The sequence below is a fragment of the Aotus nancymaae genome, unplaced genomic scaffold (genome assembly GCF_030222135.1).
Source record: "Aotus nancymaae isolate 86718 unplaced genomic scaffold, 86718_ANA_hifiasm-v0.15.2.pri h1tg000010l, whole genome shotgun sequence".
Taxonomy (NCBI): domain Eukaryota; kingdom Metazoa; phylum Chordata; class Mammalia; order Primates; family Aotidae; genus Aotus; species Aotus nancymaae.
Genome location: NW_026988421.1, coordinates 59477747 through 59505471, shown reverse-complemented (window position 1 = coordinate 59505471; position 27725 = coordinate 59477747). Strand labels below are relative to the sequence as shown.

The 27725-nt window shown below is 39.4% G+C and overlaps 1 protein-coding gene across 5 annotated transcripts in view; it reads left to right on the top strand.

Moving 5' to 3' along the window:
- Positions 1 to 27725, top strand: part of CTNNA3 (catenin alpha 3) — a 1835081-nt gene that overhangs the window by 75204 nt on the left and 1732152 nt on the right. For 4 of the 5 annotated variants that reach the window (XM_064374172.1, XM_064374173.1, XM_064374171.1 and 1 more), the window contains exon 2: positions 5799 to 5902. In XM_064374172.1, the coding sequence (XP_064230242.1) occupies positions 5804 to 5902 (99 nt within the window). In that variant the 5' untranslated portion in view covers positions 5799 to 5803. Of the gene's footprint in view, positions 1 to 5798; positions 5903 to 27725 lie in introns of those variants that run through there. The other variant, XM_064374174.1, reaches the window with a different exon arrangement.

Sequence of the window (27725 nt, the reverse complement as noted above, 5' to 3'; positions counted from 1 at the left end):
ATCACTGAGGCCCAATAGTGGTGAGAGTAAGAGAATTTAAGAACTCTTTAGCAGACAGTGGGTGTTGCTGGGTGAGGTAACAGGATGTCTCACATGGGCTGCTCCATATTGTACTGCTGAGGGTCTGAGTGGAGACAAAATATAGCCTTCCCTCTGCTGGGCAACGTGTGGGCCTTTCTGCTAACACTTGCAGGGCTGTGTCTACTCAGAAAATGACACAGTTTTCTAACTTATCTGTCCAGAAGGGGCATATTTTTCTAATTCACCCAAAGGCAAATCTCAATTTTACAATCATACTCTGAATACCACTGCCTATATTTCCATTCACTTGCAATAGTTGACTTCAATCTACCTCTTTCTAGTCTACTTGCTTCCTTGGTGGTCTCATTATATCTACCTTTATGCTGACAACTCCAAAAGTTATATTTTCATTTCAGATTTCTCTTTCAAACCCTGCTCTTGAATATCCAGCTGCCTACTTTACATCTTCTCTTTGATGTTAATATGCACCTCAAATTTATCATGTCCCCAGCTGGACTCTTCTTATTCCTGCTCCTCTTGCAGCCATTCCCACCTCAGTTAATGGCAACTTCATCCTTCCAGTTGCTCCAGACCGAAAAACCTAAATATATCTTGAGTTCTGTCTATCTTATGTTTAATCTTTCCTGAATTTCTGTTGGCTCAATTGTCAAACTGTATCTACAGTCTGAACCCTGTGTCTACTTCTGCTACCACCAACCAGTTCTAAGCCATTATTTTATCTCATCTGGATTACTATGGGAACTCCTAATGCTGTCCCTACTTTTTCTTTTGCCCTCCATACTTCATTCTGTTCACCAGGATGATTCTTTTAAAGAATAAAATAGTTGATGTTTTAGTTCTCAAACATCTGCAGCAGTTCCTCTGATCTGCAGCCCCCACTGCCTTTCTGACTTTCTCTCTTGCTATGCTCTTTGTAGTTCACTCTGCCCTACTTACACTGGCCTCCTTGCTGTTCTGCCACTGCTTGCCTGCCTTCGGCTTCTGCTGTGATGTTACATCTGCCTGCAGTGCTCTTCCCCCGACTGTCTGCTTGGCTAATATTCTTGCCTCTTCAAGTCTTGCTCAAGTGTCCCCTTCTCAATGAGTCTAATCTTGACCTTATTTAATACTAAAATCTGCTCTGAACTTCTCTATTACCTACTCCTGCCTACTTTGTTCTACTTTTTCTTTTTGTAAAATAGCATGTGTTCTTTACTAATATACTAAATCATTTACTTTTTATTATCTTTATTGTTTATGGTCACACTTTCCTCATGATTGGCACAGAGGAGACACTCAGTAAATATAAGTTGAAACAATGAATAAACGAATGATGCCCTTTTGCTGTTATAGCCTGCCAAAAAGCTAGGTGAAAGAGTTTATACAGATTATTGCCCTCTAAGTAAACACATAAAAAATAATTGTAAAGTGTAGGAAGAGCCTTTGAAAAGAATGAGACTCAGCTATTCCTTCATCACATATATCAGGCAGTTGCTTGATTTTGTGGATTCTCTGACAAACCTTAGATCTTTTTGTTTACCAAGTGAGTAGAAGGTGCAAACATACCAACAAATGATTACACTGGAAACATGGAGGTGGGGCTTGGAAAACCAGTGTGTATAGAGATTGTAGCAAAAGTTTTATATTATAGTTGTCTTCTTTTCATTTTATTTCACTTTAGTCAAGACTGAGTTCTATAAAATCAGCTATGATAATATTGTGCAGCAAACTTCTCTTGCCTCCTTTCCCTTTACTTAAATCTTCTTGTGATGATCTGCATTTTTTTTCAGTTAACATTTGATTTCAATCCTTCACATTATTCCTGACTACATTATTCTATTCTTTCTGAGGCATGGTGATGGGGGAGAGTGAGGCTTATAAAGTTCAGTTATGCACTCAAGATAAATTCTTTTGTTTTTTTTTTTGAGATGGACTCTCTCTCTGTCTCAGGATCTTGCGATCTTGGCTCACTGCAGCCTCTGCCTCCTGGTTTCCAGTGATTCTCCTGTCTCATCCTCCTGAGTAGCTGGGATTACAGGTGTGTGTTGAGGCAGGCAGATCACGAGGTCAGGAGATCAAGACCATCCTGGCCAACATGGGGAAACCCCATCTCTACTAAAATACAAAAAATTAGGCGGGCGTAGTGGTGTGTGCCTGTAGTCCCAGCTACTCGGGAGGCTGAGACAGGGGAATCACTTGAACTGGGGAGGCAGAGATTGCAATGAGCCAACATTGCGCCACTGCACTCCAGCCTGGTGACAGAGCGAGACTCCGTCTCACAAAATAAAAAAAACCCAAAAAAAACACCCCATGTCAACTTATGTAAAAGAATTACAGTTTTACTAAGAGGAGCCTGAGCTCTGGAGTGGGTAGTGAGGGGTGGTTGGGGGTGGTGGTTATGTGTTATTGTAGGGAGGTGAAGCAGGTGCAAACCACATTTTCTCTTTAATATTTGTGAGGTAATGGCCACCTTTAGGCAAATTTTGGAAATGAGTAAAGTTTTCCACTGGCCTCTCTGCGCATTTCTCTGATCTTCTATCATCCCTCTCCTTTGCTGCCAGGGCACGATGAAAACAACGTGGTTCATGCTGTAATAGAGATGTGCACAGGGTGTCAGATGGCGAGCAGTGAGCTAGTTCATACTAATGTGTGACTGAATGTGTGCACCCCATGACCTCTCAAGAGTTAACTGCGTTTAGAAATGAAATGTGCGTGAATTAAAAATCGATGTAAATTGATATAAGTTCAGTTTCAAGCAAGGAATAAAGTGGAATGAAGAAAATTGAGACATTACAGACAAAGAGAGTTTGTGGGGAAGGGAAGGATCCACGTCAGTAGGTGCCTTGAGGTCTTTCTCTGGCGACATCTATCACCACTGTCAAGAGATTTGTTCTTCTCCCTTTGATTCTGAAAACTGGGATTTCATAATAGTCTCTCTCCAAACCTGTACTTTTCTCTTTCTAAACCAAACACTTTATTTATAAAGTGTACTTTTTACTTTATAAAACCATCTCTTTTGGATAAAAGTTTAAAAGTGGCAGGTTTCAAGTCAAAGAGCATCTAGTGGTATAGTGAGCTTCTTATTTCCATTCATCCAAGCTCAGTACATTGGTGAAATGAAGGTTGTTGAAGAAAGTATTCTTGAATTGTTTGGGAGGTACCCCCTAACTCTTAAGATTTTATAGATTATAAAATGCAAATGCCAGTCATGGGAGGTGGCTGACTCCTGTAATCCCAGCACTCTGGGAGACCAAGGTGGGCAGACCAAGGTGGCGGATCACCTGAGGTCCGGAGTTTGAGACCAGCCTGACTAACATGGAGAAACCATGTCTCTACTAAAAATACAAAATTAGCCAGATGTGGTGGCGCATGCCTGTAATCCCAGCTACTCAGAAGGAGGAAGCAGGAGAATTGCTTGAACTCGGGAGGCAGGGGTTGTGGTGAGCTGAGATTGCGCCATTGCACTCCAGCCTGGGTAACAAGAGCAAAACTCCGTCTCAAAAAAAACAAAGTAAATAAAATGCAAATGCTTTGGAATGTAATACTTACAACCTAGTAGGATTTTTATTTTGGATTTGCATTGTGGTATTGCTGTACCTACAATTTGTCAGACTTTGACTTTGCTTCAATTTCATTTGCAAAATTACGCAGTTTTCTGCCTATGATAGCCCTTATTTCCAATCAATTGGGAATACTGACCAGGACATACAGAAGAGCAAGAAGATTTTTTAAATAAGAAATAGCATTTATTTAAATACTAATAATTATATGAAGCCAATTTGTTTAAGGACTTAGTTTTTAAAGTAATTTTTACCATGGAAAAATGAACTTTTGAAAACGTTTTACTTAATTTGTGTTAAAGACATGGACAGAGACTTAGAAGATACTTTGGCTAAATTAGGTTGTCTTTTTATCTCTTGGCTAAAAAGCACTTTAGAAAGATGCTTCTAGGTTGAAAAATTCTTCTAGAAGGATTTACATATGATATGGATAATTTTTGCTGTCTTTAATTTTTGATTTTTCTTACTTTCAATTTCTGGTGGTCACATAGCTTTGGAAACCAATCTTGAATTTCACAGTGAAAGGGACATGTTTTTAAACACTGTGAAGGTTTACCTAGATTTTATTTTTGTTCACAACACTCTCCTCTACTTTTGTCCTTGAGATGAAAGAACAAAGCAATGGCAGCAATCTTAACTTGATTTTTTTTTTTTTTTTTTTTTTTTTATTGAGGGGTAACAAGGAAATCCTTTTGTGAGCACTATCTATTGCATAGATTGGCTCTGAGCTATGCAGAAAGGTCACCACAGGAATAGGCTATCTGTCAATTTAGATTTGCCTGTGTTAGAAGGAATCCAAGTGGTAGGTGAAATGATTGAAAAACTAAAATCCAAACCAAACCAAACCAAAACATTGCAGTTCTAGAAATGCATTTGAAAGAAACCATTTGGCGATAGTGTTTGGAGCCTTTCTTGAAGCATGTCTCCTACATTGCAGCTGAATTGCTGAGAAAAGAGACCATGTTTCTACTTTTAGAAGGAAAATAAAATCAATGTAAAGGAGAGAGAAGCAAGGCAGAAAAGGGCTAAATTATGGGGCTTTGTGACTTATATGTTGATGTATCATTTGCTAATAACAGTAATTTGAAACTTTCATTGGAAAAGAAATTCAAGTAATATTTTTTCACTTAATAGAATTTGAATAATTATTTTTTCAAGTAAAGAAATTGTAGCCACCTTGTAAGTGGCTTATGATAGAGTTAAGCACAGACTAGGAACAAGGACACACTTGGCAGCCTTGAAGGGGCAATTGGGGACCTTGGCAGGTCATTTGGGTTATTTTCAATAGGGGAAAGAGAACTATCTAGGAATGTGCTAGATTTCAGGAAGTGTGCTCTCTCTTTGCAATCAATGATGCCACTGGGTTTCATATAAAATTCTTAACACTTTACTCTAGTTTTTAGTAGATGAATAAATAATATGTTATAGCTATTTGAAAACATGGCTAGAGTTTTTGAATGTTAATCCAAATATGATATGCCACATATGATCATTTGATATATATGTACATAGTTAGGCAAAAATCTCACTGAATTGATTTTTATGGATAATATTAATGCCTTAAAGAATGGCTTACATTTTTTCCTTCTTCTTCTTTTGTCTTGCCCAAATATCAAATGCCTTCTCCAGGGCTTCTTTTAACAGCAACTGTGCAATTTATATTAATTTCTTTCTGGTCCAAGAAGGTAGATTGCCCTTAACCGTCTCCAATCAAAACCCTCAAATAAACAATCTTCAAATCAAGTAAAAATGTATCTTTACTTGTTCCCATGTCTTTCAAAGTTTTACTTGTTCCTTGTCTAAGTCATCATTAACAAGAAGAATCAAAATATGGGCATAGGCTGCCTCAAGGCTGTGATTTCACAGAAGTCAAAGGACTTGGATGCTGTAAGGTGTGTCTCATCATTCTGATCACTTAAGACTACTGATCAAATACAAACCTACCTCGGATGAGTTATTAATTTAGTCATGAACATACTGGTGCAGATTAATTTGTTACAGGACCTAAGCCCAGACAGCGTGACCTCAGAGAACAGTCGGTGAATATCTTCTTTCTCTGAAGGTAGATTTTGTACCCTGGTCCTCTGAGGGCTGCAATTGATATCAAGAAGAGGTGCTGAATACAAGTTTTACCTACTCCATGATTTTCATGAGTGCCCTTCTTTAGAAAACTTTTTTTTTTTTTATTAATAAGCATCTTTTTGTATTTGTACACAGGCAGCATGTCAGCTGAAACACCAGTCACACTGAATATTGATCCTCAGGATCTGCAGGTCCAAACATTCAACGTAGAGAAGCTGCTGGAGCCTCTCATAATCCAGGTATTAATACCATGGAAATTATGACATATAGTAACTGCAGAAGAATTAAAAATGTGGGAAAAATGAATAATGAGGAAATAAAAGATTTGATTTTTATATATGAATGTGTCATCTAAAATTGTCCTTTATTTAAAGAGTTGTTAAGATGTGAAAAAGTGTGTATTTGGTAATAATAAAATTCTTAAAGTTTTCCCCCACATTATCTTTTAGCAATAATAGCAGTTATACACACACACACACACACACACACACACACACATAATTTTCAGAGTACCTTTATATAAATTGTCTCTTTGATAATCATGAAAACTGAATGAGGCAGGTAGGATGGTTAAAACCATCTTTATTATATAGATGAAGAAACTGAGGCCTAGAGAATTTCACTAACTTGCCTCAGGCCCATGGCATCTTATTTGTCAAATAGGAAATTATCTTTAAAATACTAAAATGTATGAACAAAGCACCTATTTAAAGGAATTCTGTGATAAAGTCTTTCATAAGGTGAATAATCCTTTGATGATATGCATAATGATTCTCTGACTTTTTTTATTATGTAAGTCCAGATTTCATGTATTGGGCTTTTTAAAGGCAGAGCTTAAAGAAACTTATGCAGTGGTATAGATTTAAATTTTTGTCCTTAACCCACAATTTGTGAGGGAACTTCCCTTTAGGCCGACCTTACATTATGCCTCCTAATTCAAGATGCGAGTCCCATTTTCCAGGGACTCAAAGAACCCAAAGGTTACTTGGGTGAACAACTATGCTGATCTTTCCTCAAATCATGTAAATATGTTCGAGATGGATGTGGGGAGGGGAGTAGCTATGAGAATAGACTTTGTACATATTTTTACTTAGTACAAGTTGATAATCTGCTACAGGAAAGACAATTCAAAACATGTGCCTCCCTGATGATATCTTAATAGTTAACTTTGGCAGTCTTAACAACACTAATATCTGGTGTGAAATTTATACTAGATAACTATGAAGACTTCATTAAAATCCGTCTTAGCCACCCACTAAACAGTTTCATGTTAAAAAGAAAAAAGGCTGGGTGCAATGGCTCATGCCTTTAATCCCAGCACTTTCGGAAGGCCGAGGCAGGAGGATCGCTTGAGCCCAAGAGTTCAAGACCAGCCTGGGCAACACAGCGAGACCCTGTCTAAAAAAAAGAAAAGAACTCATTTGTTTTTCTGAGTAAGTTCACAAAAAAATTGGAATGCCAAGAAAGTTACACAAATTAGAATAAAAATACTCATAATTTTCTGAAGAGATAAACATTAATATTTTGGTGCATTTACTTCTAGTACATCAAAATTATGGGTGATTTTTATCATCTTTGTACTTTGTAATATTAAAGAATATATTTTCTTTCTATATATCCTTACATGTATATATGTTATATATACATGAAGAATATATATATGTGTAACAAGTGGAGATAGTCCTATATATGTAGGCTTTAATTCCACTTTTCCATTTAAAATGATATTTTAATAATTTCCCTTTTTTTTTGTAAGTATGATTTAATAAAACCGCTATTTACTTATACATTATATGGCTGCACTATAGTTTTTTAAAGTAGCCTTGCATTTTTGGACATTTGTGTGTTTCTATTTTTTTCCTATTATAAATATTACTGTGCTGAACATCATCGTACATACATTTTTGTCATGTACAATTTGTATTATTTCACTAGAATTAGTTACAAATGTAAAAGTTAAGGGTCAAGATATGAGTATTTTTATACTTTTTCATACATATCACTAATTTTTTGGGGGACAGTTTTAAATGAGTTCTCACAAGTCATTTAAGGTTTTGTTTCTATGCAATTATAAGGAGTGGGAATAGGGAAATTACCTTCATTTTGGAGATGGCTGGTGAAAACAAGTACATTAATGCTAGTGTATAACCCTTATTTGCTCTGTAACAATGGAAAATTAGAGTTGGTCCCTTAAAACTTGTTGATCACAAAGGTTGCTGACATATTGCTTAGAAACAGAGAATCACAGGGAAACTATTTTTTATATTCTAACTGAAACTAATAGATATCTTTCTTTAGTCAAGTACATTGCTAAAGAAGTTAATATAAAGTATTCTAAGTAAATTTACATTAAAGGGTAATGCTAGTCACAGTGTGTGTGTGTGTTCGTGTGTCTGTGTGTGTCTGTGTGTGTGTTTTATGGCAGGTTCTAAACCGATTATAACCATCTATAAACATTTATTGAGTCCACCTATAAAATTAGAAAGATGAAAATGACCTGAATAATCTTGCTTGATTGGAAAGAAATGTGTCTCTTTAAAAAAGTGTGATTATGTTAATTTTAGAGGGCTTTTGATGTTCCTGGTTTCAAACTTTTCAATACCCACAGGTAGGTAAGACACAGAAAGGGAACTCATTACCTTTTACATACCAAACAGTTCTCAGTTACATGTAAATATAATTGCTAATTTTGTCTTCCTTAAGATTGTTGTCAATGTTTTCGAAATATTCACTGATTTCTTAAAAGTGCTTTGGTATACAACATCAATGTCTCAGTCACAAAAATGATTTCGAGGTCTTAGCAATACTAAAGTCATATTAAATTAAAACAATAATTTATATAATACCAACTATGTACAATAACTATCTCATAAAGCAGAATTCCATTTAACAAAATTATTTGTATACACTCTTGATTTTCATTATAATGGGATTCTCCTTATCAAAAACCAGTACATTTCAAAGTCAAAGAGTTATATTTTAAAATAACTGATTTTTTGGATTTGATGTTCAGCCTTCTTGTACCTGTCACTTTGATCATGTATTACCCACCAACACAAATAAAATATCTCATTAAATTATATTAAAGGTGTTTCTTTCTAGGATAGCATCATGTTAAGTGTCTCATCACATTCTTGTTTGTTTTTCAAAGAGTGTTTATTTTTAATTTTATTTTTTTAGATAAGAATAAGCTATTTATTTGAAAAGACTAAGTAGACCTCAATATTTTTTTGTCATCAACTTTTATTTTAAATTCAGGAGTACATGTGCAGGATGTGCAGGTTTGTTACTTAGGTAAACATGTGCCATGGTGGTTTGTTGCACAGATCATTTCATCACCGAGGTATTAAGGCCAGTATCCATTAGCTATTCTTCCTGATGCTCTCCCTCCTTCCACACCCACTGACAGGCCCCAGTATGTTCTCTCCATGAGTCCATGTGTTCTCATCATTCAGCTCTCACCTATAAGTGAGAAGATGTGGTGTTCCTGCATTAGTTTGCTGAGGATAACAGCTTCCAACTCTGTCCCTGTCCCTGCAAAGGACGTGATCTTGTTCCTTTTTTTTTTTTTGAGACAGAGTCTTGCTTTGTCGCCAGGTGCCAGGCTGGAGTGCAGTGGCACCATCTCGGCTCACTGCAGCTCTGCCTCCCAGGTTCAAGCTATTCTTCTTCCTCAGCCTCCTGAGTAGCTGGGACTACAGGCGCGCGCCACCACATCCAGCTAATTTTTGTATTTTTTTAGTAGAGATGGGGTTTCACCTTGTTGGCCAGGATGGTTGCAATCTCTTGACCTCGTGATCTGCCCACCTCAGCCTCCCAAAGTGCTGAGATTACAGGCGTGAGCCACTGTGCCTGTTGGATCTTGTTCCTTTTTATGACTGCATAGTATTCCATAGTATATTTGTACCACATTTTCTTTATCCAGTCTGTCACTGATGGACATTTAGGTTGATTCCATTTGCTATTGTGAATAGTGCTGCAACAAACATACATGTGCATGTATCTTTATAATAGAATGATATATATTACTTTGGGTATATCCCAGTAATGGGATTGCTGAGTCAAATGGTATTTCTGCATCTAGGTCTTTGAGGAATCACCACAGTGTCTTCCACAATGGTTGATCTAACGTACGAACCCACCAACAATGTAAAAGCATTCCTTTTTCTCTGCAACCTTGTCAGCATCTATTGTTTTTTGACTTTTTAATAATAGCCATTCTGACCGCATGAGATGGTATCTCATTGTCATTTTGATTTGCATTTCTCCGGTGATTACTGATGTTGAACTTTTTTTATGTTTATTGGCCGAATGTGTGTCTTCTTTTGAGAAGTGTCTTTTCGTGTCTTTTGCCCACTTTTTAATGGTTTGTTTTTTCTTGTAAATTTGTTTGAGTTCCTTGTAGACTTTGGATATTAGACCTTTGTCAGATGGATAGGTTGCAAAAATTTTCTTTGATTCTGTAGTTTGTCTGTTCACTCTGATAATAGTTACTTTTGCTGTGCAGAAGTTCTTTAGTTTAATTAGATCTCATTTGTCTATTTTTGCATTTGTTGAAATTGGTTTTAGCATTTTCCTTGTGAAATTTTGCCTGTGCCTATATCCTGAATGGTATCACCTCAGTTTTCTTCTAGGGTTTTTTTTTTTTTGGAGACGGAGTTTTGCTCTTGTTACCCAGGCTGGAGTGCAATGGCGTGATCTTGGCTCACCGCAACCTCTGCCTCCTGGGTTCAGGCAATTCTCTTGCCTCAGCCTCCTGAGTAGCTGGGATTATAGGCACGTGCCACTGTGCCCAGCTAATTTTTTTGTATTTTTAGTAGAGACGGGGTTTCACCACGTTGACCAGGATGGTCTCGATCTCTTGACCTCGTGATGTACCCACCTCGGCCTCCCAAAGTGCTGGGATTACAGGCGTGAGCCACTGTGCCCGGCCTCTTCTAGGGTTTTTATAGTTTTGGGTTTTACATTTAAATCTTTAATCCATGTTGGGTTAATTTTTGTGTATGGTGTAAGGAAGGGGTCCAGTTTCAATTTTCTGCATGTGGTTAGCCAGTTCTCCTAGCACCATTTATTAAGTAGGAAATCTTTCCACCATTGCTTGTTTTTGTCAGGTTTATCAAAGATCAGATGGTTGTAGGTTTGTGGTCTTATTTCTGAGTTCTCTGTTCTGTTCCATTGGTCTATGTGTCTGTTTTTATACAAGTACTATGCTGTTTTGGTTACTGTTGCTCTGTAGTATAGTTTGAATTTGGGTAGTATGATGCCTCCAGCTTTGTTCTTTTTGCTTAGAATTGTTTTGGCTATTTGGGCTGTTTTTTGGTTCCATATAAATTTTAAAATAGTTTTTTTTTTTCCTAATACTGTGAAGAATTTCAGTGGTAGTTTAATAGGAATAACATTGAACCTACAAATTGCTTTGGGCATTATGGACATTTTAACAATATTGATTCTTCCTATCCATGAGAATGGAATGTTTTTCCATTTGTTTGTGTCCTATCTGATTTCTTTGAGCAGTGGTTTGTAGTTCTCCTTGAAGAAGAGGGCTTTCACTTCCCTTGTTAGCTGTGTTCCTAGGTCTTTTATTCTTTTTGTAGCAATCATAATTGGGAGTTCATTCATGATTTGGCTCTCTGCTTTTGGTGTGTAGGAATGCTAGCAATTTTTGCACAGTGATTTTGTATCCTGAGACTTTGCTGAAGTTGCTTATCAGCTTAAGAAGCTTTTGGACTGAGACAATGCGCTTTTTCTAGATATAGGATCTTGTCATCTGTAAACAAAGATAATTTGACTTTCTCTCTTCCTTTCTGAATACTCTTTATTTCTTTCTCTTGGCCTTATTGTCCTGGCCAGAACTTCCAATACTATGTTGAATGGGAATGGTGAGAGAGGGCATCCTTATCTTGTGTCTTTTCAAGGGGAGTGCTTCCACCGTTTGCCCATTTAGTATGATATTGGCTATGAGTTTGTAATAGATGGTTCTTATTCTTTTGAGATATGTTTCTTCAATACCTAGTTTATTGAGAGTTGTTAACATGAAGGGATGTTTAATTTTATTGAAGGCCTTTTCCACATCTATTGAGATAATCATGTAGTTTTGGTCTTTAGTTCTGTTTATGTGATGAATCACATTTGTTGATTTGAATATGTTGAACCAACCTTGTATCCCAGAGATGAAGACAACTTGGTCATGGTGAATAATTTTTTTTATGTTTTATTGGATTCAGTTTGCCAGTATTTTATTGAAGATATTTGCATTGACGTTCATTAAGGATATTGACCTGAAGATTTATTTTTTTATTGTATCTCTGCTAGATTTTGGTATCAGGATGATGCTGGCTTCATAGAATGAGTTAAAGAGGAGTCCTTTTTTGTTAATTTTTTGGAATAGTTTCAGTAGAAATGATACTAGCTCTTCTTTGTATCTCTGGTAGAATTCAGCTATAAATCCTCTGATCCTAGGCTGTTTTTGTTTGGTAGGCTATTTATTGCTGCCTCAATTTCAGAACTCTTTATTGGTCTATTCAGGCATTCAGTTTTTTCCTGGTTCAGTCTTGGGAATGTGTATGTGTCCAGGAATTTATCCGTTTCTTCTAGATTTTCTAGTTTATGTGCATAGAGGTGTTTATAGTATTCTCTGATGGTTGTTTGTATGGTGATATCCCGCTTACCATTTCTGATTGTGTTTATTTGATTTTTCTCTCTTTTCTTCTTTATTAGTCTAGCTAGTGATCTGTTTTATTAATTTTTTCAAAAAACAGCTCCTGAATTCATTGAGTTTTTGAAGTGTTTTTTGTGTCTCTGTCTCTTTCAGTTAAACTCTGATTTTTATTATTTCTTGTCTTCTGCTAGCTTTCGGATTTGTTTGCTCTTGGTTTTCTAGTTCTTTTAGTTGAGATATTAGTTTGTTTACTTGAGATCTTTCAAGCTTTTTGATGTGGGAATTTAGTGCTCTAAATTTCCCTCCTAATGATGCTTTAGCTGTGTCCCAGAGATTCTGGTAAGTGCTCTTTTTGTTCCCATTAGTTTCAAAGAATTCTTGATTTCTGCCTTAATTTCATTATTTACCCAAGAATCATTCAGAAGCAGGTTGGTCAATTTCCATGCAGTTGTGTGGTTTTGAGTGAATTTCTTAATCTTGAGTTCTAATTTGATTGTGCTGGGTCTGAGAGACTGTATTATTTCAGTTCCTTTGCTTTTGCAGAGGAGTATTTTACTTCTGATTATGTAATCAATTTTAGAGTACATACCATGTGATGAATGAGAATATATATTCTGTTGTTTTTGGGTGGAGAGTTGTGTAGATATCTATTAGGTCTACTTGATCCAGAGCTGAGTTCAGGTCCTGAATATCTTTGTTAATTTTCTGTCTTGAGGATCTGTCTAACATTGTCAGTGGGGTGTTTAAATTTCCCAATCTAAGCCTCTTTGTAGGTTTCTAAGAACTTGCTTTATGTATCTGGGTGCTTCTGGATTGGGTAAATGCATATAAGATAGTTAGCTATTCTTTTTGATTGGAATCCTTTACATTATGTAATGCCCTTCTTTGTCTTTTTTGATCTTTGTGTTTTAAAGTCTATTTTGTCAGAAAAAGGATTGCAACCTCTGCTTTCTTTTCTGTTTTCCATTTGCTTGGTAAATTTCCCTCCATCCCTTTATTTTGAGCCTATGTGTGTCTTTGCATGTGAGATGGGTCTCTTGAAGACAGCACTCTGATGGATCTTGCCTCTTTATCCAGCTTGTCATTCTGTGTCTTTTAATTGGAACATTTAGCTCATTTGCATTTAAGTTTAATGTTGTTATGTGCGAATTTGATTCTGTCATCATGATGCTAGCTTGTTATTTTGCAGACTTGTTTATGTGGTTGCTTCATAGTGTCACTGATCTGTGTACTTCAGTGTGTTTTTTAGTGGTTGATAATGCTTTTTCTTTTCCATATTTAGTGCTTCCTTTAGGAGCACTTGCAAGGCAGGCCTGATGGTGACAAATTCCCTCAGCATTTGCCTGACTGAAAAGGATTTTATTTCTCCTTTGTTTGCTTAGTTTGGCCAGATATGAAATTCTGGGTTGGAAATTCTTTTATCTTTTTTTATTATACTTTAAGTTCTGGGGTACATGTGCAGATGTTACAGGATTGTTACATAGGTATACACATGCCATGGTGGTTTGCTGGCTCCATCCCCCTGTCACCTACATTAGGTATTTTTCCTAATGTAATCTCCCCACTGCCTGCTATCCCTCCCTTAGCCCCCCACCTCACAACAGACCCCAGTGTGTGATGTTCCCCTCCCTGTGTTCATGTGTTCTCATTGTTCAGCACCCACTTATGAGTGAGAACATGCTGTGTTTGGTTTTCTGTTCTTGTATCAGTTTACTGAGAATGATGGTTTCCAGATTCATCCATGTCCCTGCAAAGGACATGAACTCATCCTTTTTTATGGCTGCATAGTATTCTATGGTATATATGTGCCACATTTTCTTTATCCAGTCTATCATTGATGGGCATTTGGGTTGGTTCCAAGTCTTTGCTATTGTGAACAGTGCTGCAATGAACATACATGTGCATGTGTCTTTATAGTAGAATGATTTATAATCCTTCAGGTATATAAACCAGTAATGGGATTGCTAGATCAAATGGTATTTCTATTTCTAGATCCTTGATGAATCACCACACTGTCTTCCACAATGGTTGGGCTAATTTACACTCCCACCAACAGTGTAAAAGCATTCCTGTTTCTCCACATCCCCTCTAGCATCTGTTGTCTCCAAATTTTTTTTTTTTTTTCTGTCCCTAAGGATGGCTTCCCCTGGACTCCAGAGGGCAGATTTCCAGTGAGTCCCACTAGCATGGTGTCCCAGTGAACCTCACTGTGATCCAGTGAGCCATGGCCATGTTCTCTTCAACAAAGTTCAGATCTTAGTGCTGCCAGGAAGTAGGCCAAATCTCTTCCTTGAGCATTTTATCTCAGCCGTTGGGATAGCAGCTGTTCCTTATGCCTGCTATTCTTGTATTTTTCATAGTTCTCTAATTCTTACTAGCCAATTACCCCAAACTCTTGGCAATAATTCTTTATACTAAACTTTGCATGTTCAAATTAAATTGCTGTTGAATAAGACCTAGTATTTGATATCGCAACAGGGTGATTATAGCAGACAATAATTTAATGGTACATTTTAAAATAACTGCAAGAGTATTATTGGATCTTTTGTAACATAAAGGATAATTGCTTCAGGGAACAGATACCCCATTTTACATGATGTGATTAATACACATTGCATACTTATATCAAAACATCTCATGTACCCCATAAATACATACACCTACTCTGCACTAACAAAATTTTTATTTATTTATTTATTTATTTATTTATTTATTTTTTTAAGGTTTAGTCAATTTTCTTTTTTTTTTTTTTACACACCCAAACCTTATCACTGTCCCAAATAATTTTTTTTTTTTTTTAAAAGAGAAAGAGAGAGAGAGAATAGGAAGGAGGAAAAAGGAAGAGAAAGAGAGAGAGAGAATGGGGAGGAGGGAGAAGGAAAAGAAAGAGGGAGAGAGAATGGGAGTATTGCTTTCTTGCCCAGGCTAGAATGCAATTTAGTAATGGGTATTGAAAACCTCTTTTATACTGATAATTATACATAATGATGTAGTCAGGAAGGAATAAGGGAAGAAGATAACAAACAAACAGCCAACCAATATTTAATTTAAACCTAGGCCGGGCGCGGTGGCTCAAGCCTGTAATCCCAGCACTTTGGGAGGCCGAGGCGGGTGGATCACGAGGTCAACAGATCGAGACCATCCTGGTCAACATGGTGAAACCCCGTCTCTACTAATACAAAAAATTAGCTGGGCACGGTGGCGCGTGCCTGTAATCCCAGCTACTCAGGAGGCTGAGGCAGGAGAATTGCCTGAACCCGGGAGGCGAAGATTGCGGTGAGCCGAGATCGCGCCATTGCGCTCCAGTCTGGGTATCAAGAGCGAAACTCCGTCTCAAAAAAAAAAAAAAAAAAAAAAAAAAAAAAAAAACCTATGAAATGCTATGCGATTACTGAGGAGTGATTTACTTCCAATTATATAGTCACCTTTGGAATAGGTGTGAGGTGGTAATGTATGTTTTGTGTATTTGAAGTGGAGAGTTCTATAAATGTTTATTAAGTTTACTTGTTCCGGGTCTGAGTTCAAGTTCTGAATATCCTTGTTAATTTTCTATCTCGTTGATCTATAGAATCGTTAGCTCTTCTTGTTGCATTGATCCTTTTGCCATTATGTAATGTCATTCCTCGCCTCTTTTGATCTTTGTTGCTTTAAAGTCTACTTTATCAGAGGCGAGAATGGCATCTCCTGCTTTTTGTTTATTAGTTCATTTTTACTCTCTGTTTGATTGGTAAATCCTCCTCCTTCTCTCTGAGTCTTTGTGTATTGTTGCATGTAAGATGGGCCCGGATGCAGCATACCGATGGGTTTTGGCTTTTTATCCAATTAAAATATATATAAGTTTAATACCGGCGTTTGATGCTAGCTGGCTGTTTTGCCCATTAGTTGATGTAAATTTTTTATTGTGTTGAAGTTCTTTGCTTTTTGATATATTTTTGGAAAGGCTAATATTGGTTGTTCCTTTATATGTATAGTGCTTCTTTCAGAAGCTCTTGTAAAGCAGGCCTGGTGGTGGTGAACTCTCTAAGTACTTGTTTGTTCGCAAAAGATTTAATTTTTCCTTCGCTCATAAAGCTTAGTTTGGCTGGATAGGAAATTCTGGGTTGAAAGTTCTTTTCTTTAAGGATGTTAAATATTGGTCCCCACTCTTTTCTGGCTTGTAGGGTTTCTGCTGAGAGATCTGCTGTAAGTCTGATAGGTTTCCCTTTATGGGTAACCTGACCTTTCTCTCTGGCTGCCCTTAGTATTTTCTCCTTCATTTCAACCCTAATAAATCTGGCAATTATGTGCCTTGGGGTTGGTCTTCTTGAAGAATATCTTTGTGGTGTTCTCTGTATTACCTGGAGTTGAATATTACCCTGCCTTGCCAGGTTGGGGAAATTTTCCTGAATGATATCGTGAAGAGTATTTTCCAACTTGGATTCATTCTCTTCATCACATTCAGGTACACCTATCAAACGTAAATTAGGTCTTTTCACATAGTCCCATATTTCCTGAAGACTTTGCTCATTCCTTTTCATCCTTTTTTCTGCATTCTTGTCTTGTCGTTTCATTTCACTGAGCTGGTCCTCGACTTCTGATATCCTTTCTTCTGCTTGATCAATTCGACTGTTTAAACTTGTGCATGCTTCGCGAAGTTCTCGTGTTGTGTTTTTCAGCTCCATCAATTCACTTATATTCTTCTCTAAATTGTCCATTCTCGTTAACACTTCGTCAAACCTTTTTTCAAGGTTCTTAGTTTCTTTGCATTGGGTTAGAACAAGTTCTTTTAATTCACAGAAGTTTCTTATCACCCACGTTTTGAAACCTGCTTCTGTTATTGGAACACATGTGTAATCTATTAAGCCTTGTTCCGTTACTGATGAGGAATTGCAATCCCCTGTAGAGGGAGAGGCATTCTGATTTTGAGTATTCTCTACCTTTTTACGCTGGTTTCTTCCCTTCATTATATATTTGTCCGTCTGTCGTCTTTATAATTACCGACTTTCTAACTGGGTCTCTGACGTCCAACTTGTTGATTCCCTGCGCCGAAATCTGAGCAATCCACTGAGCCGGCCAAAACAGCGGTGTTAAGATTGATGGTGCTTTTCTGCCCGGAATCTCCGGACTCTGCACCAAGAACTGGCGTGCTAAGGCACCAGCAAAACCGCCACGCCGGCCACAAGAGTCGCCCTGGCGACCCGTGGAGCTCCTCTGCTGGGAATCTCCTGGTCCGTGAGCAACTAATATTCGTCTGAAAGTGTGGCGTCCTCTCGTTCTTTGCGCTTTCACTGGGAGGTACGTGCCCGAGCTGCTAATCATCTGTCTCCAAATTTTTTAACGATCACCATTCTAACTGGCATGAGATGGTATCTCAATGTGGTTTTGATTTGCATTTCTCTAATGACCAATGATGATGAGCATTTTTTCACATGTTTGTTGGCTGCATAAATGTCTTCTTTTGAAAAGTGTCTGTTCATATCCTTCACCCACTTTTAATGGGGTTGTTTGTTTTTTTCTTGTAAATTTGTTTTAGTTCTTTGTAGATTCTGGATATTGGCCCTTTGTCAGATGGGTAGCTTGCAAAAATTTTTTCCAATTCTGTTGGTTGCTGGTTCACTCTAATGATAGTTTCTTTTGCTGTGCAGAAGCTCTTAAGTTTAATTAGATCCCATTTGTCTATTTTGGCTTTTGTTGCCATTGCTTTTGGTGTTTTAGTCATGAAGTCCTTGCTTATGGCTGTGTCCTGTATAGTATTGCCTTGGTTTTCTTCTAGAGTTTTTATGGTGTTAGTACTCATGTTTAAATCTTTAATCCATCTAGAGTTAGTTTTTGTATAAGGTGTCAGGAAGGGGTCTAGTTTTAGCTTTCTGCACATGGCTAGCCAGTTTTCCCAACACCATTTATTAAACAGGGAATCCTTTTCCCATTGCTTGTTTTTGTCAGGTTTGTTAAAGATCAGATGGTTCTAGATGTATGGCATTACTTCCGAGGTCTCTGTTCTGTTCCATTGGTCTATATCTCTATTTTGGTACTAATACCATGCTGTTTTGGTTACTGTAGCCTTGTAGTAAAGTTTGAAGTCAGGTAGTGTGATGCCTCCAGCATTTTTTTTTTTCTTAGGATTTTCTTAGTTATGTGGGCTCTTTTTATTGTTCCATATGAAGTTTAAGGTGCTTTTTCCAGTTCTGTGAAGAAGGTCAGTGGTACCTTGATGGGGACAGCATTGAGTCTGTAAATTACTTGGGGCAGTATGGCCATTTTCACAGTATTGATTCTTCCTAACCATGAGCATGGGATGTTTTTCCATCTGTTTATGTCCTCTCTTATTTCCTTGGACAGTGGTTTGTAGTTCTCCTTGAAGAGGTCCTTCACGTCCTTTGTTAGTTGTATTCCTAGGTATTTTATTCTCTTTGTAGCAGTTGTGAATGGGAATTCATTCATGATTTGGCTCTCTGTTCATCTGTTATCAGTGTATAGGAATGCTTGCGATTTTTGCACATCGATTTTGTATCCTGAGACTTTGCTGAAGTTGCTTATCATCTTAAGGAGATTTTGGGCTGAGATGATGGAGTCTTCTAAATATGCCATCATGTCATCTGCAAACTGAGACAATTTGACTTCCTCTTTTCCTAATTGGAAACCCTTTATTTCTTTTTCTTGCCTAATTGCTCTGGCTAGAACTTCCAATGCTATGTTGAATAGGAATGGTGAGAGAGGGCACCCTTGTCTAGTGCCAGTTTTCAAAGGGAAGGCTTCCAATTTTTGCCCATTCAGTATGATATTGGCTGTGGGTTTGTCGTAAATAGCTTTTATTATTTTGAGATACGTTCCATTGATACCTAGTGTGTTGAGAATTTTTAGCATAAAGGGCTGTTGAATTTTGTCAAAGGTCTTCTCTGCATCTATTGAGATGATCATGTGGTTTTTGTCTTTGATTCTGTTTTTTTTTTTTTTTTTTTTTTTTTTGAGATGGAGTTTCGCTCTTGTTACCCAGGCTGGAGTGCAATGGCGCGATCTCAGCTCACCGCAACCTCCGCCTCCTGGGTTCAGGCAATTCTCCGGCCTCAGCCTCCTGAGTAGCTGGGATTACAGGCACGCGCCACCATGCCCAGCTAATTTTTTTGTATTAGTAGAGACGGGGTTTCACCATGTTGACCAGGATGATCTTGATCTCTTGACCTCGTGATCCACCCGCCTCGGCCTCCCTGATTCTGTTTATGTGATGGATTATGTTTATAGATTTGTGGATGTTGAACTAGACTTGCATCCCTACGATGAAGCCTACATGATCGTGATGGAAAAGCTTTTTGATGTGCTATTGCATTTGGTTTGCCAGTATTTTATTGAAGATTTTTGCATCCATGTTCATCATGGATATTGGCCTGAAATTTTCTTTTTTAGTTGTGTCTCTGCCAGGTTTTGGTATCAGGATGATGTTGGTCTCATAAAATGAGTTAGGGAGGATTCCCTCTTTTTGTATTGTTTGGAATAGTTTCAGAAGGAATGGTACCAGCTCCTCTTTGTGTGTCTGGTAGAATTTGGCTGTGAACCAATCTGGACCTGGACTTTTTTTGGTTGGTAGACTATTAATTGCTGCCTCAACTTCAGACCTTGTTATTGGTGTATTCAGGGATTCACCTTCTTCTTGGTTTAGTCTTGGGAGGGTATAAGTGTCCAGGAATTTATCCATTTCTTCTAGATTTACTGGTTTATGTGTATAGAATTGTTTGTAGTAATCTCTGATGGTAGTTTGTATTTCCTGGAATTGGTGGTGATAGCTCCTTTATCATTTTTTATTGCATCTACTTTATTCTTCTCTCTTTAATTTTTTATTAGTCTGGCTACCGGTCTATCTATTTTGTTGATCTTTTCAGAAAACCAGCTCCTGGATTTATTGATTTTTTGAAGGGTTTTTTGTGTCTCTATCTATTTCAGTTCTGCTCTGATCTTAGTTGTTCTTGTCTTCTGGTAGCTTTTGAATTTGTCTGATCTCGCTTCTATAGTTCTTTTAATTGTGATGATAGGGTGTCAATTTTAGATCTTTCCTAGCTTCTCATGTGGGCACTTAATGCTATAAATTTCCCTCTAGACACTGCTTTAAATGTTTCCCAGAGATTCTGGTACATTGTGTCTTCGTTCTCATTGGTGTTGAAGAACATCTTTATTTCTGCCTTTATTTCATTATTTATCCAGTAGTCATTCAGGAGCATGTTGTTCAGTTTCCATGTAGTTGTGTGGCTTTGAGTGAGTTTCTAAATCCTGAGTTCTAATTTGATTACACTGTGGTCTGAGAGACTGTTTGTTATGATTTCTGTTCTTTTGCATTTGCAGAGGAGTGATTTACTACCAATTATGTGGTCAATTTTAGAGTAAGTGTGATGTTGTGCTCAGAAGAATGTATATTCTGTGGATTTGGGGTGGAGAGTTCTGTATGTGTCTATTAGGTCTGCTTGGTCCAGATCTGAGTTCAAGTCCTAGATATGCTTGTTAATTTTCTGTCTTGTTGATCTGTCTAATATTGACAGTGTAGTGTTAAAGTCTCCCACTGTTATTGTGTGGGAGTCTAAGTCTCTTTGTAGTTCATTAAGAACTTGCTTATTTATCTGGGTGCTCCTGTATTGGGTGCATATATATTTAGGATAGTTAGCTCTTCTTGTTGCATTGATCCTTTTACCATTATATAATGCCCTTCTTTGTCTCTTTTCACCTTTGTTGGTTTAAGGTTTGTTTTATCAGAGACTAGGATAGCAACCCCTGCTTTTTGTGCTCTTCACTTGCTTGGTAAATCTTCCTCCATCCCTTTATTTTGAGTCTATATGTGTCTTTGTACATGAGATGGGTCTCCTGAATACAGCACACATGACTTTTTATCCAATTTGCCAGTCTGTGTCTTTTGATTGGGGCATTTAGCCCATTTACTTAAGGTTAATATTGTTAATGTGTGGATTTGATCCTGCCATTTTGATCTTAACTGGCTGTTTTGCTTGTGAGTTGACGCGATTTCTTCATTGTGATGATGGTCTTTATCAATTGGTACATTTTTGCAGTGGCTGCTAATGGTTTTCCTTTCCATGTTTAGTGCTTCCTTCCAGAGCTCTTATAAGGCAGGCCTGGTGGTGATCAAATCTCTCAGCAATTGCTTGTCTGTAAAGGATTTTATTTCTCCTTCACTTATGAAGCTTTGTTTGGCTGGATATGAAATTCTAAGTTGAAAGTTCTTTTCTTTAAGGATGTTGAATATTGGCCCCCACTCTTCTGGCTTGTAGGGTTTCTGCTGAGAGATCCACTGTGAGTCTGATAGGCTTTTCTTTGTGGGTAACCCGACCTTTTGCTCTGGCTGCCCTTAGCATTTTTTCCTTCATTTCAACCCTGGTGAATCTGATGATTATGTGCCTTGGGGGTGCTCTTCTTGAGGAATATCTTTGTGGTGGTCTCCTCATTTCCTGGGTTTGAATGTTGGCCTCCCTTGCTAGGTTGGGGAAGTTCTCCTAGGTAATATCCTAAAGAGTGTTTTCCAGCTTGGATTCATTCTCTCTGTCACATTCAGTTACACTGATCAAACGTAGATTAAGTCTTTTCACATAATCCCATATTTCTTGGAGGCTCTGTTCATTTGTTTTCACTTTTTTCCCTAATCTTGCCTTCTCATTTCATTTCATTGAGTTGATCTTCTATCTCTGATATCCTTTCTTCTGCTAGATCGATTTGGCTGTTGAAACTTGTGCATGCTTCGCAAAGTTCTCGTTCTATGTTTTACAGCTACATCAAGTCATTCATGTTCTTCTCTAAGATGGTTATTCTAGTTAACATTTCATCTAACCTTTTTTCAAGGTTCTTAGTTTCTTTGCATTGGATTAGAACATGTTCCTTTATCCCAGAGAAGTTTGTTATTACTCACCTTCTTAAGCCTGCTTCTGTCAATTTGTGAAACTCATTCTGCATCCAGTTTTGTTCCCTTGCTGGTGAGGCATTGTGATCCCTTGGAGGAGGAGAGGCATTCTTGTTTTTGGTGATTTCAGCTTTTTATGTGCTGGTTTCTTCCCATCTCCATGGATTTATCTATCTTTGGTCTTTGAAGTTGGTGACTTTTGGATGGGGTCTCTGAGTGGACATCCCTTCTGTTGATGTTGAAGCTATTTCTTTTTTTTTTTTTTTTAAGAGAATTAAATCGTTTATTGATTACACATGATAATGGATGATACACAAGCTTCATTCCCATCTATAATTTTATCTGGTACCATTATTCAATTTAGATATATTGCATAGGATGTGCCAACAATCATCTTTATAACCAATAATTCCATGATTTTGCTTGGGTAATCCCTTTTAATCATGAACTTCAGGTCACAACAGTAACTATTAGTTCAACTACACCAAGGTTTCTGAAGACAATGGCTTCTTCACCCAAGCAGGTTGTATATAAATTACAAATAGAACCTGGCATCACCCTGAAGGAATTCTAACTTCACACTGTTGGGGAAATTTACCAAGATGGCTTCAGAGTAGACTAACTTTACACAGCACATTAAAAAAAAAGACATTTATTCAGCATCACGATCAGACTATTACATTTAGCAATCAACAGCATGGGTGCAAAAAAAAAAGAAAAAGAAAAAGAAAAAATCTACATTAAAACCCTTTGTTGGAATGCTTTACACTTTCCACAGAACAGAAACTAAAATAACCTGTTATACAATTAGTCACAAATACAGTCCTCGAGTTTTTTGCCCATACACATGAGTATTTGTCTAAATCATGTCTTCTTTGTAGCAGCTAGGCCCTGCCACCACTGTGCTTGGCTGAGTTCACAAATCTGTTGTAACCTGTAGCTTCCCTGTCACTTCTCTGGCTCTCCTCTCCTGCTAAGCTTTGTTTCCTAATTAAAATCTTCTGCCACTGCCATAGCTACTGCTGCTACTGGAACCGCCATAGCCACCTTGGTTTCGTGGTTTGGCAAAGTATTGGCCGCCACCACCATAGGGGCCAGAGCTTCTGCCTCCAAAGTTTCCTCCCTTCATGGGTCCAAAATTTGAAGACTGATTGTTGTAACTGCCAAAATCATTGTAGCTTCCACCACCTCCAAAATTGCCTCCATCATTACCAAATCCATTATAGCCATCCCCACTGCCACCATATCCACCACCACCACGGCTGCCACCAAAGCCACCACGACCACCGAAGTTTCCTCCACGACCAAAGTTGTCGTTCCCACCGAAACCACCTCCACGACCACCACCAAAGTTTCCAGAACGCTTCGACCTCTTTGGCTGGATGAAGCACTAGCCATCTCTTGCTTTGACAGGCCTTTCCTAACTTCACATTGTGGCCATTCACAGTATGGTATTTCTGAATGACAATCTTATCCACAGAGTCATGGTCGTCAAAGGTTACAAAGGCAAAGCCCCTTTTCTTGCCACTGCCTCTGTCAGTCATGATTTCAATCACTTCAATTTTTCCATACTGTTCAAAATAATCTCTTAGGTGATGTTCTTCAGTGTCTTCTTTAATGCCACCAACGAGTATTTTTTTCACAGTTAGGTGGGCACCTGGTCTTTGAGAATCTTCTCTTGAGACAGCTCCCTTTGGTTCCACAACTCTTCCATCCACTTTGTGTGGCCTTGCATTCATGGCTGCATCCACCTCCTCCGCAGTTGCATACGTGACGAACCCAAAGCCCCTGGATCACTTGGTGTTTGGATCTCTCATTACCATACAGTCTGTGAGCGCTCCCCATTGCTCAAAATGGCTCCTCAGGCTCTCATCGGTTGTTTCAAAGCTCAACCCTCCAATGAAGAGCTTCCTCAGCTGTTCCGGCTCTTTAGGAGACTCTGACTTAGACATGATCGCAGGGAGAAGAGAGACTTTAACGATGCTGCTTCGGCGGCGTCCACGGGCAGAAAGGAGCAAACTCGAAGCTATTTCTTTCTGCTTTCTAATAGTCAGGCCCCTCTGTTGCAGGACTGGTAGAGGTCCACTCCAGACCCTGCTTGCCTGGGAATCACCTGCGGGGTCTGCGGAACAGCAAGGATTGCTGCCTGTTCCTTCCTCTGATAGCATCGTCTCAGAAGGGTACCTGCGAGATGTCAGCCAGAGCTCTCCTGTATAAAGTGTCTCTTTGGATATATGGGGGTCAGGGAGCTGCTTGAGGAGGCAGTCTGTCCCTTATCAGAGCTCAAGTGCTGTGGTGGGAGCTCCACTGATCCCTTCAGAGCTGCTGGGCAGGGAAGTTTAAGTTTGCTGCAGCTGAACTCATAACCACCCCTTTTCCCTGGTGCTGTGTCCTGGGAAGGTAGGGCTTTATTTATAAGTCCCTGATGGGCTGCTGCTGCCTTTTTTCAGAGATGTCCTGCTCAGCAAGGACATCTAGTCACAGTCTACCTGCAAAGGCATTTCTGAGCTTCCATGGGCTCTGCCCAGCTGGTGTGTAGACTTCCTTGTGATTTTGTTTACACAGGTAAGGTTATAACTGCCTCAGTAATGGTGGACTGCCTGGGTAATGGTGGACCACCTTGGTATTGGTGGACTGCCTTGGTAATGGTGGACACCCTTCCCCCCACTGAGCTCAACTGTCCTGGGTCAAGCTCAAACTGCTGTGCTGGCTGCAAAACTCTCAAGCCAGTGGGTTTCAGTTTGCTGGTCTTTATTGGAGTGGGACCTGCCGAGCCAGATCACTTGGTTTCCTGCCTTCAGCTCCCTTTTTTTTCATGGGAATGCGCAGCTGTGTCTCTCAGGCATTCTAGATGCCAGCTAAAATAGCCACCCAGATTTGTGCTGGAAACCCACAGCACTGGCTGAAATAGCCACTCAGGTCTGTGCTGGAAACCCACAGTGCTTGTTGGCCCAGCAGGCATATCCTGGTCTGTGGGCTGTAAAGACCATGGCAGAAGTGCAGTATCTGAACCAGAGTGTCAGAATGGCCAGAAAAGTCCCCGATGGCCTCTGTTGGTTGGGGGGTGGTCCTCTGGCCTGTTACACTTCCCGGGTGATGAAGCACCCCACCCTGCCTTGGTTTGCCCTCCTTGGGCTACACCTGCTGTCCAACCAGTCCCATTGAGATGAACCTGGTACCTCAGTTGGAAATGCAGAGATCATTCAGTGCCTTCTGCGTCATTCTCACTGGGAACTGCGCTCTGGACCTATTCCTATTTGGCCATCTTGGCTGGAAATTCTTTTCTTTATGAATGTTAAATATCAGCCCCCAATCTCTTCTGCCTTATTGGGTTTCCACTGAGTGCTGCTAGTCTGATGGGCTTCCCTTTGTAGGTGACCTGGCCTTTCTTTCTGGCTGCCTTAACATTTTTTCTCTTATTTTAACCTTGAAGAATCTGATGATCATATGTCTTGGGGTTGATCTTCTCGTAGAGTATCTTACTGGGATTCTCTGCATTTCCTGAATTTGAAAGTTGGCCTGACTTGCTAGGTTGGGGAAATTCTCTTGGATGGCATCCTGAAGTATGTTTTCCAACTTGGTTCCATTCTCCCTGTCTCTTCCAGGTACCAGAATCAGTTATAGGTCTGGTCTCTTGATGTAATCCTATGTTTCTTGGAGTTTTTACTCATTCCTTTTCATTCTTTTTTCTCTATTGTTGTCTGCCTGTCTTATTTCAGACAGTCTAAGCCCTGAGATTCTTTCGCTTGGCCTATTCTGCTCTTCATACCTGTGATTGCATTGTCAAGTTCTCACGTTGTGTTTTTCAGCTCCATGAGGCCTGTTATGTACCTCTCTAAACTGGCTATTCTGGGTATCAGATCCTATATTGTTTTGTCATGGTTCTTAGCTTCTTTGAATTGAGCTCTTTTAGCTTAGCAAAGTTCCTTCTTATCTACCTTCAGAAGCCTACTTCTGTCAATTCAGCCATCTCAGCCTCAGCCCAGTTCTGTGCTCTTGCTGAAGAGGTGTTGTGGTCATTTGGAGGAGAAAAGGCGCTCTGGCTTTTTGAGTTTTCAGTGTTTTTGTGTTGATTGTTTCTCATCTTTGTGGGCATATCTACCTTCTATCTTTGAGGTTCTGACTTTTGAATAGGGTTTTTATGGGGTCTTTTTGTGTGTGTGTTGTTTTCTGTTTGTTTTTCTTTTAACAGTTAGGCCACTCTTTTCTTGGCTGGTGTGGTGTGTTGGGGGTCTGTTCCAGACCCTAGTTGCCTCAATTTTCCCCATACCTGGAGGTATCACCGGTGAAGGCTGTGAAACAACAAAGATGGCAGCTTGCTCCTTCCTCTGGAAGCTCCGTCCCAGCGGGGTACTAACGTGTTGCTGTTCCTGATGTGCCTGTAGGAGGTGGCTGGAGACCCCTGTTGGGAGGTTTCACTCAGTCAGGAGAAATGGGATCAGAAGCAGAAGCACCACAGAGATGGTGGCCACCCCTCCCCACAGGAACTCGTCTCATCTCAGGCCGACTTCAGCCTTTTGCTATTGGCTGGTTGGAATTCCAAGTCAGTGGGTCTTAACTTGTGGGTTGCTGTGGAAGTAGGCCTGCAGAATGATTTTTGGTGGAGCAGATGTGCTGCACTGGGGCAAGGGGACCCTTCTTTGTCTGGACCGTTTGTATTCTCCAAAGTTGGCAGGCTGGAATGGCTGAGTCCACTGAACCACAGAGATGGTGGCCACCCCTACCTGGGAGCTCCATCCCAGGGAGAGATCAGAGCTTTGTCTGTTGGACTTTTGCTGAAGTGGCTGAAACCCCTGTAGGGAGGTCCCACCAGGAATGGATGCGGGGGTCCTGCTTAAAGGAGCAGTCTGGCCATGATCTGGCAAGGCAGCTGTGCTGTTGTCGGGGACCCTTCATTGTCTGGACCATTTGTATTCTTCAAAGCTGTCAGACTGGAATGGCTGAGTTGACTTAACCACGGAGATGGTGGTCGCCCCTTCCCTCAGAAACTTGTCTCATCTCAGGCATTGACTGGTTGGAATTCCAAGTCAGTGGGTCTTAACTTGTGGGGTGCTGTGGAAGCGGGCCTGCAGAATGACACCTTTTGGCTTCCTGGTTTTAGTCCCCTTCCTAGGGATATGTACGGAAAGATCTCCTGTCTTGCCAGGGATCCTGGAGCTGGAGTAAGTTAAACTCCTGGGTCTCTGCGTGTGCCCAAGCAGCTGCTCTGCCAACATTCTACACAGTTCTGTGTATCAGACCCAACGCGTTGGTGGTGTGGGCTCACGAGAGGATCTTCTGATCCACAGATACAAAGATCTGTGGGAAAAGCGTGGTTTTCCAGGTAGGGTCTCACTATCACTCACTGCTTCACTTGGCTGAGAGTGGGGGTTCCTTTAGCTCCATGCTGCCCCCAGGTGGGCCATCACCTCACTCTGCTTTTTGTTCTTCATGGGTCAAGTTGTTTGCCTAGTCAGCCCCAATGCAAGAACTTGGATACTTCATTTGAAGGTGCTGAATTCACTTGCTCCTTTTTTTCCTCTCCGAGTGCCGTAGA